This window comes from Gorilla gorilla, chromosome 16 (assembly GCF_029281585.2).
Source record: "Gorilla gorilla gorilla isolate KB3781 chromosome 16, NHGRI_mGorGor1-v2.1_pri, whole genome shotgun sequence".
Classification (NCBI taxonomy): domain Eukaryota; kingdom Metazoa; phylum Chordata; class Mammalia; order Primates; family Hominidae; genus Gorilla; species Gorilla gorilla.
This window is the reverse complement of record NC_073240.2, coordinates 61,156,114-61,167,601: the sequence shown is the minus strand read 5'-3', so window position 1 is coordinate 61,167,601 and position 11,488 is coordinate 61,156,114. Positions and strand designations below refer to the sequence as shown.

At 44.8% G+C, this 11,488-nt stretch overlaps 1 protein-coding gene and 1 pseudogene across 5 annotated transcripts in view; one reads left to right on the top strand and one right to left on the bottom strand.

Annotated features, from left to right (window-relative positions):
* The window catches only part of ANXA2 (annexin A2), a 47,911-nt gene continuing 36,423 nt past the window's right edge, over nucleotides 1-11,488 (top strand). For 2 of the 5 annotated variants that reach the window (XM_004056283.5, XM_063698566.1), the window contains exon 1: nucleotides 1-120. Coding sequence is in view for 2 of the 5 variants with exons in the window: in XM_063698568.1 (XP_063554638.1) it covers nucleotides 150-192 (43 nt within the window). In the remaining 3 variants the exon portion in view is untranslated. Of the gene's footprint in view, nucleotides 193-7,717; nucleotides 7,818-11,488 lie in introns of those variants that run through there. The other 3 variants (XM_063698568.1, XM_063698565.1, XM_063698567.1) reach the window with 3 other exon arrangements.
* LOC101124068 (large ribosomal subunit protein eL42-like) lies at nucleotides 7,348-7,659 on the bottom strand (annotated as a pseudogene).

Here is an 11,488-nt window from a genome sequence, read left to right as displayed (position 1 = left end):
GCGGGGCGGGGCGGGCCTCGCCTCGCCTAGGGAGGATGTGGCGGGTATAAAAGCCCCACCCAGGCCAGCCGGCTCTGCTCAGCATTTGGGGACGCTCTCAGCTCTCGGCGCACGGCCCAGGTAAGCGGGGCGCGCCCTGCCCGCCCGCGATGGGCCGCCAGCTAGCGGGGTGCGGAGACGCTGGGAAGAAGGGTACGGCCTGGCAGGGAGGCCCCGGCGGCCGTCGGGGGCAGGGGGCTGAAGGGCCGGCCGGCACTGGAGAGTCTTTGGGGAGGGGGCTCAGGGACAAGGTGTTTCGGGCAGGGGTGAGGGGCCATCGGCGCTCGGGCCGGGAGGGTGCAGGGCAGAGGTGGTGGGGGGTCGGGCTTCCCCAAGAAGCCCTCGCGGGAGCGGGGCGAGGCGGCGTGGGGAGGGGGGCGGAGGGAGGCCCCGCATTCCAGACGCGCCAGGCGCCGCCGAGGCAGGGCGTGGCCGCCCAGGGAGCCGCAGGTCCCCGGCGCCGCAGTAGCAAGTGGGCTTTCCACCGCCCTCTAGGAAGTGCCCCCCATCTGCTCTAAGTTACTGTACTCGAAACAAACGCGCGCTTGTGGAGTTGAACCGACCAGCAGGAGGGAAGTAGCGGGGGAAGATGAGAGGGGGGCGTGTGAGTAGGCACCCCTCAGCCCCCCATAAAAGAAGACATTAAAACGTCAGTTATTCCCCTTGCTCTAGGCTATCTTGTAGCATAGCAACTTCGGATTTCACTCTACCCGGAGAGTTTCCCGCTTGGTTGAACACATTGGCATCAGGAAGGTAGTGTCCCCCATGATTCTGTGGGGAGGGTTGTCCTGTTACTCGCCATGATGTGACAATGAGTCAGGAACTGCGAGTAGAGAGAAGGGCGTGGCCCCGGGGCCTCTCCCTTCTGGCCGCTCTGTGCAGCTGGCCCCAGTGCTGGTGTGGAGGGCTTGGGTTCCATCAGCCGGCTGTTAAGAAGGAGGGGAACACAGATAAGTTTCCTTATCTGGGAAGGTGGCTTAAGGATGCCTATTCTTACCACCACCCAGAGTTATTGGAGATTTCAAAAACCCCGGTCATTAGGTAATAAATGTGTAAAGTACACAAAAAACAAAGTGCTGTGCAAATGCGAAGTGTCATTTTTGTAGTAAGATTGCCGTTTTAAAGCTGTGGGTGTTCTGAGTGCGTGTGTAAAAGAGCAGTGGCCTCATGGGTGCACGCTGGGCCATTACCAAGAACCTTAAGTTGTTGGTGTGCAGAGGCCTGGGCCCCAGACTGTACTGATGGATTCTGTTCACACGTGTGTGCTACTGTGCCTGTCTGGAACTTGGTGACTTGGAATGCAGAATGCACTTTCCCACTGAAACAGTGTTGCAGAAGGTGCTGACGTTCCCAGGCTAGCCCTGAAAGACCTATTTAACATGCACTGCCTAATTAAGGGATTGGTGGTGGGGAGGTGGAGGGTAGTGAGGGGCAATGTGTGTATAGGAAGACTAAATCACTGAAATATTTTTCTGGAACTTTTTTTAGCTTTAAGGTTGACACTGAGTAAATTATTTTAATTGGAAAATTATGTCTTTGCCCCTGTTCCACTTTCTTTTTTCCACCTTCCACCTCCTTAGAGACGCTCTTCTGGCTCTTCCCATCCAGGCTGGTCCAGTTACGCTGCATTCCTTCCTCCTTCCCATTTCGGCTGACCTGCATCCAGCTAGAGACTAGCAGATTGAATCGATATTCATTAAGTTAGGAATGGTTGGTGGTCCTAAGAGCCTCAGCAACCCAGAGGAGTCCTGTTATTTAAAAAACAACGATGCTGGGCGTGGTCGTGGGCCTGTAGTCCCAGCTGCTCAAGCTAGTGGATCTCTTGAGTCCAAGGCCAATGTGAGCAACACAGCAAGACCCAGTCTCAAAAAATAAATACATAAAATAATAATAATAAAAAACCCTCGTTCACCTAAACAGATCTATAATTTATAGAACGTAAAGCAGTAATATTCAGGCAATATTAAGGCAGATTTTTGGTAAGACTGGGGCAGCAGAGGTGCCCTTGATGGGCAAGGGCCAGGAGTGTTAACACAGTCCTGCTTAGTAATTTCTTCCCTTCTTCCAAGTCTGTCGATTATCTAAAGGTCAAGGGTTTCTCCAAAAGTGTCCCTTGCATCTGCAGTGGAAGGATGTGACATCTATGTGCATTTTTACAATTGGAGGTTTGTGATTTGGAGACCTTTTAGATTTTGTGATTTCCCGCAGTGCCAACTAGACTGCCTGTGGTAAATGCCCAGGAAATATTGCTGACTCACTGACTTTGATTAGGAGCTCAGTCTTGCACTGGAGTCTCAATATTTAGCATCTTGTGTCTTTGAGCTATTAAACTATGGTATTGATTGACATTAGGCTCGCAGTCATGGCCGTTAGTTTCCTAATTTCTGATTTAAGTAGTTTTCCTGGCAAAGTAGATGTGCTTCTATAATTGCTATTGATTTTGAGGGCTGTAGGCTCTTCCTACACCATTGGGCCTAGAATCTGGCACTAATGCATTGTCTGGAGCCTTCGTTCTCACCCTTTGCTTGTGCAGAGCCTGGAGCCTGCGGAGACATTTTTCATTAAAGGAGAGCGGGATTGTCACAAAAGGAGTCTCAGGCTCTAGTGGGCTGCTTTAAACAACCATTTATTCCACAAAATATTAATTACCTACTGTGTTCCACTCATAGTTGTGGGCACTAGGGATACAGCAGTGAACAAAACAGACCCCCGCCAAAAAGAAAATCCCTGCTCTTTAGACCTTAAATCTGGCGGAGAGAGAAAGAAAAGAGACAAAGTAAGTGAATTGTTGGATTTTAAACTTTATGTTTTCCCAAATTAATACTAGTTTCTAAACTTGGTGGGAGTTCATTTCCCCTTTAATCCAGCTGTTCCACAGACCTGAACTTCATATTTTACCTACCTTGGGGAAGTTTTGCTTAAAATTATGGTGTCTTAAGCTGCCTTCCAGATTCAATTGTGAGAATTAAATAGAAATGGAATGTTCCTCTTTTTTTCACATGAGAATCCTCTTCACTTTCCCTGGTGCCACACCCTATTCTAGTTGTAGGCCACACCAGAGGAAATTCCAGTCCTTCAGAAAAATTCTTTCCACCCATTCACTGCCTGGTATCTTTTTTCTTCTGCTGTTGCCAGAGGCAGTCCTCATCTACTTTCTCGAGGGACAGGTCAGCAGTAGGGGTCAGGAGATGCCCATATTTGTCCTTCTGGGTGGTTCTACCAGATTACTTCCAAATCTCCCTTCTAGGGTACACCCTGAAGCTGTTTTTTTTTTTCTTTTTTTTTCTTTTGAGATGGAGCCTGGCTCTGTCACCCAGCCTGGAGTGTAGTCGCACGATCTCTCCTCACTGTAGCCTCCGCCTCCCAGGTTCAAGTGATTCTCCAGCCTCACCCTCCCGAGTAGCTGGGATTACAGGTGCCTACCACCATGCCGGGCTAATCTTTGTATTTTTAGTAGAGACAGGGTTTCATCATGTTGGCCAGGCTGGTCTGGAACTGTTGAGCTCAAGTGATCCGCCTGTCTCGGCTTCCCAAACTGCTGGGATTACAGGCATGAGCCACTATGCCTGGCCCACCCTGAAGCTTTTAATCCAGCTGAGCTCAACCTTGTTAGAGGACAAGTCGGTAGCACCCAAGTGGCCTGAGTTTTACCCCAGGTGTGGTGTAGAAATTTCTTATTCTAGGGAGTGACTGTGTTATGGAGCCCTTTGTCCATGTCCGTTGTCTCCCTGCCACACCCAGGCTATACACTCACAGCTCAGAGGAAATCAGAGTCCTAAGGCCACTCATACATCCTGCCTCTTTGCTGCCTTCTTGCTAGGAGTTGTAGGTTACGTTCCCATGTGGCCCTATGGACAGAGCTAGGACCCAAGTATCCCTGACAGTACAGAGGTGGGGGGCATGGCTATATGTTAAGAGGCTGCCCTGAAGCGACCTGCTGGGCTTTGCTAAGATTTGCAGAAGTTGGTGATTTAAGCCTCCAGCTCTGAATGCACGGAACTGGAACTGCATTTGAAATGTCCAGTCTGAGGGAGAGAGAAAATTGAGGAAGGAGAGTGTGTTGGAAAAGAAGAAAAAAAGACTTTCTAATATAGAAAGACCCAGTGTGTGTAAACCATCCCAAGATGAAATTGAATGCCTATCGTGTGCCAGGCACTGTGCTCAGACCTATGAGGAAACAGGAGGGAGTTAAGTTGGAAACCCTGTGGGCAGATAATACGGAAGACAGACTTTACACATGTAACTTTAATGTTGCACAGACACACAAAAAGCTGCAGAAGCACAGGGCAAGGAGGGGTGTGTGAGAAAGGCGGCATTTATGATTTCCTGTATCCTAAAGACTCATTCAGATGTCAGCTAATTAAGATTGAGGTTCCTGGTGGAGGGAACTTAGAAAGTGCTGAGCATGTTTGGAGAAGAGTTAACAGTCCAGTTAACTCTTCTGTGCAGGATGCGTGTATGCATGTGTGTGTGTATAGAAGATATTTAAGGAAAGGTAGGTAAGTCCACAGTGTGGAAGGTCTTGAATGCTGACATTAGACTTTTTTCTGTAGGCGGCCAGGCCCTGTTGAAAATACAATATGTGGGCCATAAAACACTGAAATTGAGTTGTAGACTTGAAGGCCTGGATTTCCCAACCCTGAAAGTGCTTCATGCCAAGTGACATCATTCTTCCTGCCGGTCTCTTTCCACCCACTCCAACCCCCGATCAGGATACCAGCAGAGAGAGGCTGTGAGAGCATGAAGCTGCAACAAGTCAGTAGGGAGCAAACAAATATTGATTCAGATCAGGCCACGGAAGAGACAAGCTGGAGCAAGTGCTGTGTGTCCCTCCTGCTCAGTTTGATCAAGGTCACTGGGCCGAATTCCAGGAATTCTGGGGAATGAGTTGGCCCTGTGACTCAGTCATTAATCAAGACCATAAAACCAAGGAGAAGAATATCTGCTTTCAAAAAGGTTCTGTTAAATAAGATGCAGTAGGTAGGTGGAGGATGGAGTACAGTGGGAACCCCTCTCCTCACCCAGTACATGCTTTTTTTTTTTTTTTTTTAGTTTAAAATTCCAGTGTGGCCTGTAGACTGTGTGTCCAGGACTGTGTACAGTAAGAGCTTTGATGGAGAAACCCAACTCTCCACGCTCCCACCTCTACCCATTTTTGCTTTAAAATCTTCATTTGAATCATCAGTCCCTGATTGATTCACCATGGTTGCTAAGAATCTGTTTTGTGGTAACGCATCAACACTCCACGTTTAAACTGTGAAGTGGGTGTGTCCACAAAACTTCTGGATTAGACTCAGATTTGCCTGTGCAGACTAGCCCTGTTGCAGTATGTTTTTGTTTGTTCAGATTAACATTTGGGCTTTTTGGAACTGGTTCTTAATTCAGTTCAGTAGAATGTGTTTTTACTATTTGAAGTGTTGACTTTTAAGTTTTCTTTTGTTTGTTTGTTTTAACCTTTTTGTAAACTTTTACTCTTCTTTTTGGGAGTGAAGTTAAAACTGCTTCACTTGTCCTTTTTTTGTTTGTAACTGCACTTTCGTAGTGAAGCAATAGAATACAATAAAATCTATAGAGTTTTTTTTTTTAATAAGGACAAACCCTTAAATTATTAGGTTGGTACAAAAGTTAATTGTAGTTTTTGCCATTAAAAGTAATGGCAGTTATTTTTGCACCAACCTAAATAATATAGTCCTTATGTTAAATGTAAATGACTTGTTTCTCAATAACTGCACTGATTTCATTAATGATCAGCCTTGCACTGTGAGCTTTTTTAGCCAGGCATTCACAGTCTCATTTGTCAGCCTTTTCAAGGCAGAAGAAACTGTTCTTTTCATTAGGGTGGGGCCAAGTGACCTGTTTTCCCACCCAAGTGGTGAATGATTTTAAACCAGTTTGAGGTGGGTATGGCTTTTATCAGTGAGTCTCCCTGTACCTCTAGTTGATTTCCTTAAACAGAAAAACATTTTCTGATAAAGGGTCATTTTAGTGATGTTGTCTAGTGACCCTGCCCTCCCTGGGAATGGAAGGCACGGCACTGATGTGTATGTAGATGTACTCATCAACAGATTGAATTTGCTGATTTTTTTTTTTTTTCTTGTTGGCGAGTTGAAACCAGTCGGCAAGCTGGGTGAGGATGAAGTGTTGGAAAGAGTGGTGCAAACTGCCATTTTCATGTTCTTTAGAGAAGTCTGCCAGAAAAGGAGTAGTGGTTCTGTTTTTAATGGATTTATGAGTTTTATACGGTGATGAGGAGTGAGTAGAGGTGAAATTGTCTCATACAGCATGTAGGCTTTATTTTTTATTTTCATTCAAAACAGTAAGTACACTAAAGTCAGAGTAGTTGTTTTCAGTAAGAAAATTCTGCCTCCAGAGCAAATGTTTTAGTGAATAGATAAATATGAGTGCTGAGTCCCAATCATTTTGATTCATAGGTTCCCCAGTATTTCCATAGGCAAGCTTAACTTTGCACCATTCAGAGACTTATATTTTAGGTTCCCCACAGGGCACCCCACTGGACGTGGCTCATTTTCCAGCCTGTAGTCTTGTTCTTCTGCCACCCTGGGGCATTATTCCTCTTCCCCTCTCCCCAGGCCTTGCCCCTTGCTTCTTGGCTGGAACCTCCCGTGGTGATTCACCCTTCTCAGCCTAGGCAGACAGCACCTCCCTGTTAAGCCCTTAACTAATCCCGCTCTGATGACTATGATCTTTTTCTCTGTGTCTTAATCACTTGGAATAAAGAACCATTGTGGTGAGGTTGAAAGGGCATTGGCCCAGGAGTCTGGGGATCTGGGTTTTGGCCCTGCCTCAGCTACTTAATTCACTGGGTGACCCTGGACTAGACTCTCAGTGTGTCACAGAGGCACGAAGGGAAGAGAGCTCAAAGGTCCTGCAGGGTGGAAGTCTGCATTTCACAGTTTTATAAGTGTCTTTTGTATCCTTTAATATAGTGCAGGCTCAGCGTATGCTTGGTATGGGTTCGTTGATTAATTCCTTGCGTATTACCAGTGTTTGTAACATACAGTAGCACTGCCAAGACTTCCTTTTCCTGCTTTCAAGGATAGCAGCACACTGACACATTCTCATTAGTCAAATATGCTATATTAAACTAATGTTTTAACAAACAGTGAATCGCAAAGCCAACTGTTCCTTCCAGCGAATAATAGATCGTATGCAGAATGACTTTGCATTGCTAGGGGATTTGATGGAGTGAAGAAGCAAGCACTGTATTTTATTTCTTTTTATTTTGTTTTGTTTTTTGGACATAACCTCAAGATTTTATCGTCCTCATAATAAAACAAAAGATGATGCTTAGAACTGGATCACTTGGCCCTTTCTTTTGTTATCTCCTCCCAGTTGAAAATGTTTGCATGTCTTAACAGCCAGCATTTTCTTAGATCTGCAGATGGGATCAGCACACTCAAGCCTCAGCACAACCTCCTTTGTAATTTTACCCATTTTCCAGAAAATTGCCTTAGTCTACCCACCATAGTCACTCTGCTTCTTGTCATAACGCCGCTTTCCCTGGGCATACAGGGAGTCCTGGTATTGTGCCATTTTGTGGGGTTGGTGCTTGCCACACTTCTTACAGAAAGCCCAGTGGGTTTTAGGAATGTTCACCATGTTTTCCGGAATGCTATCGGCATGGGAGGAAAGAGGCCATATTTTATTTCTAGGGTGAAAATGTTTGCCATTAAACTCGCATGAAGTAGGAAATATTTATATGGATACAAAAGGCACCTGCATGGGATAATGTCAAATTTCGTAGATACTGCTTTGTGGTAAGTGTGACTTTGTGGTTATTGTGATGTTTGTGTTTTGGTTTTTTTTTCTGCAAAATGGTTATAAATAATATAAATGTTATGCAAAATAGCTACTCATTGTTTTCAAGTTGATTTAGCACCTGCATTATGTAAAGATAATCTGAAATCTGTAGGGGGACTGGGACTATGTAGGGAAGATGAGGTCAACCATATACTCTCTACTGCTTTGAAGTGTACCTATACATTCACCATTTGAATACTTGGCACGTGTAGGGCACTTAAAACATTCTGCCGAATGGATGAATGAAGTGGTATCAAAAAGTGCCCTGGCAGTGAAAGGCAAGATAGAGTTCTGTAGAGTAGGGGTCGTGGTGACCCTGTTGGAGCAGATACTGAAGTAGTGGTGAGTGCGGAGAGGCAAGTCACACTTTGGCCCTAGTCTACTTTAGCTGGGGAGTAAACAGAGGGAACTGTTTACTGTTTACAGGATTCTGATGCTCATCTTGAAAGGCTGGGCTCTGCTGGAGGACTGATTTTAAATGATGTCAAATGATTTTGACAAGATTAAATGGAGAAATTTAGTTGGTGGTGGCATGCAGGACTGATTTGATGAAAGAGCAGCACAGTTATGAATGGTGAAACCGAAAGGAAGATTTGTGGGGCTTTTAACAGTCTCCTCAAGGTGTTGTGGCTGTGGGAGAAGAATTAACATGAATGGAGAGTGTAAAGAAGCCTATCAGATTGTCTTTGATCTGCACAGTACTGGGGAGTCCCATGTGGGACACGGGTAGGCAGCAGTGTACAAAGCTCAGAGCTGGAAAGACAACTTGAAAGAACAACACAATGAAAAGTTACCGTGCCTCTAGTTGAGATTTTCTAAACATCGGAACCGATGTGAGGTACCTGATTTCATAAACAAGTGGAATTTAATCTATACTCTCTAAGTGGAAACAACTCTGTTTGCAACTCTGACTTGCTAGTTCCCTGGTATTGCTTTTGTTTTATGTTTGGCATTTTTTATTTCTTGCCTGTTTATGGTAGAGACTAGAATTCTGCACAGCAGATGACAACAGTTTATCCCCTGCTGCAGACCTGGTCCAGTTCTGCCTGAGTCCAGGGGTGATAGTTGAGGCCAGGGCTTGGGTGGTTTGATGTCCGTCCTAGGAGTTTCATCTCTGCTTCGGTAATTCTCGGGCTGAGGGATACTGATGAGACCCTCTAGAATGTTTCTTGGTCCATGTTGAAGTTGGAGATTTCTTGCTCTGTCAAGAAGACTGTCAGCCTGGGCAACATAACGCGACATTATCTCTACTGAAAAAAAGCCAGGTGTAGTGGCACACGCCTGTAGTCCCAGCTACTTGGGAGGCTGAGGCAGGAGGATCTCTTGAGTCCTGGAGATCAAGGCTGCAGTGAGCTATGATTGCACCACTGCACTCCAGCCTGGGTAACAGAGAGAGAAACCCTGTCTCAGACAAAAAAAAAAAAAGGGCTAGGTGTGGTGGCTCACCCCTGTAATCTCAGTGCTTTGGTAGGCTAAGGCGGAGGGATTGCTTGAGCCCAGGAATTCAAGACCAGTCTGGGCAACACAGTGGGACCTTGTCTCTACTGAAACATTAAAAAAAAAAAGGAAAAAAAATGGAAAAAGGAAAAAGGAAATTAAATGGAAATAAGATATATTCAACATATCATAGTTGTAATTGTAATATATGATCAATATATAAGTTATTGGGCTGGACACAGTGGTTTATGCCCGTAATCTCAGTGCTTGGATCACTTGAGGCTAGGAGTTCGAGACCAGCCTGGGCAACATAGCAAGCCCCTGCCTTTACCAAGAAAGAAATTATAAATGAGAGATTTTATATATTTTTTTCATACTATGTCTTCAAAATTCAGTATGTCCTTTACACTTATAACACATCTCAGTTTGAACTGACCACATTTCAGATGCTTTGTAGCCACATGAGGCTGGTGGCTACTGTATTGGATGGTTCTGCTACAGAGCAAGACTATTTTAAATTGTCTTTTTTTTTTTTTTTGAGACGGAGTTTTGCTCTTGTTGCCCAGGCTGGAGTGCAGTGGTGTGATCTCAGCTCACTGCTACCTCTGCCTTCTGGTTTCAAGCTATTCTCATGTCTCAGCCTCCGGAGTAGTTGGGATTACAGGCGCCCGCCCCCACGCCCGGCTAAGTTTTGTATTTTTAGTAGAGATGGGGTTTCACCATGTTGGCCAGGCTGGTCTCTATCTCCTGACCTCGTGATCCGCCTGCCTCGGCCTCCCAAAGTGCTGGGATTACAGGTGTGAGCCACCGCACCCGGCCGGCCGATTGTCTTCATTTTTAGGAAAGTTTTAGGTTCATGGCAAAGTTGAATGGAAAATACAAAGAATGCCCATGTTCCCCTGTTCCCACATACACATAGCTTCCACTGTCAACATCCTGTATCGGGGTGGTACATTTGTTAGAACTGATGAACCTACATTGACACATCATTATCACTCAAAGTCCATCGTTTACATTAGCATTCACTGTTAGTGTTGTACATGGATGCATCCACCATTACAATATCATATAGAATCATTTCACTGCCTTAATAATCCCCTCCCCTGAATCCCTGATCTTTTTGCTGTCCCCATAATTTTGCCTTTTCCAGAATGGTATGAAGTTGGAACTATACACTATGTTACCTTTTCAGTTGGCTTCTTTCACTCAGCAATGTGCAATTTAGGTTCCTCTGTGTCTTTTCATGGCTTGATGGCTCATTTCTTTTCAGTGCTGAATAATATTCCATGTCTGAATGTACCACAGTTTATTTCTAGAGCAATACTTTTTACAAACCAGAATTATACCCCAACGGTGGGACAAATTGGGGTGGGGAGGCTGTCTGAGAGTTGTGAGTGTGGGGGAAGTGGAAGGTCTTTGACTGACTTTTCGCTGTGCATAAAAAGCTTCTGTGAGCATCAAGAAGAGAGTAGTGGTCTGGGGGAGAGCCCAGGATGAGAATCTTGCAAAAATATATCCTTCACCACAACTAAAGGCGAATCCTCTCCTCTTACGTTTCCCCACTTTCTTCCCACACCAGGCCTGGGATCTGCTTAGTCCAAAATGTTCCTATAAGTTAGCAAATATCTATGTCACATACTCTCGCCAAACCAGTTTTATGAAAATATTTAGACTAAACAAAGTGAAGAGAATAGAAAGCTGAATTTGCATGTGTGCAGTTTCCTTGATCAAAGAATATTAAGCAAAAAGAGACCAAAGCAGGAGTTGCTGCAATTTAAATGTCATTCCTGTCTATTTCAGGACGCAGCTCTACTCTATTTTCTTTATTCTTGGGGTGATTATGTTGATGACCTGTCTTGTCTCTGTTGAGATAAATTTACCACCAATTGAGCACTCCTTATTGGCAGGGATTGGGTGTATCAATTCCGAGAACTGTGTGATTGCAAAGCTGGAAAGCCAATTCATCAGGCTATTGTTTTGCTGCCCCATTAAGTATATTAACTGGAAGATGACTTCATTTCAACCATTTCAAATCTTAAATACAACAGATTCAGTCCTTTATGGAATGAGTTAAGGTCAGAAAATCTGTCCATCGTCTTTCTCGTAAATACTTTAATATCTTCCAAGTATCATTGGACTAAGAAAGTAATTATGGGTAATAATAAAGGTTCCAATTAAGAATTAGGGCAAC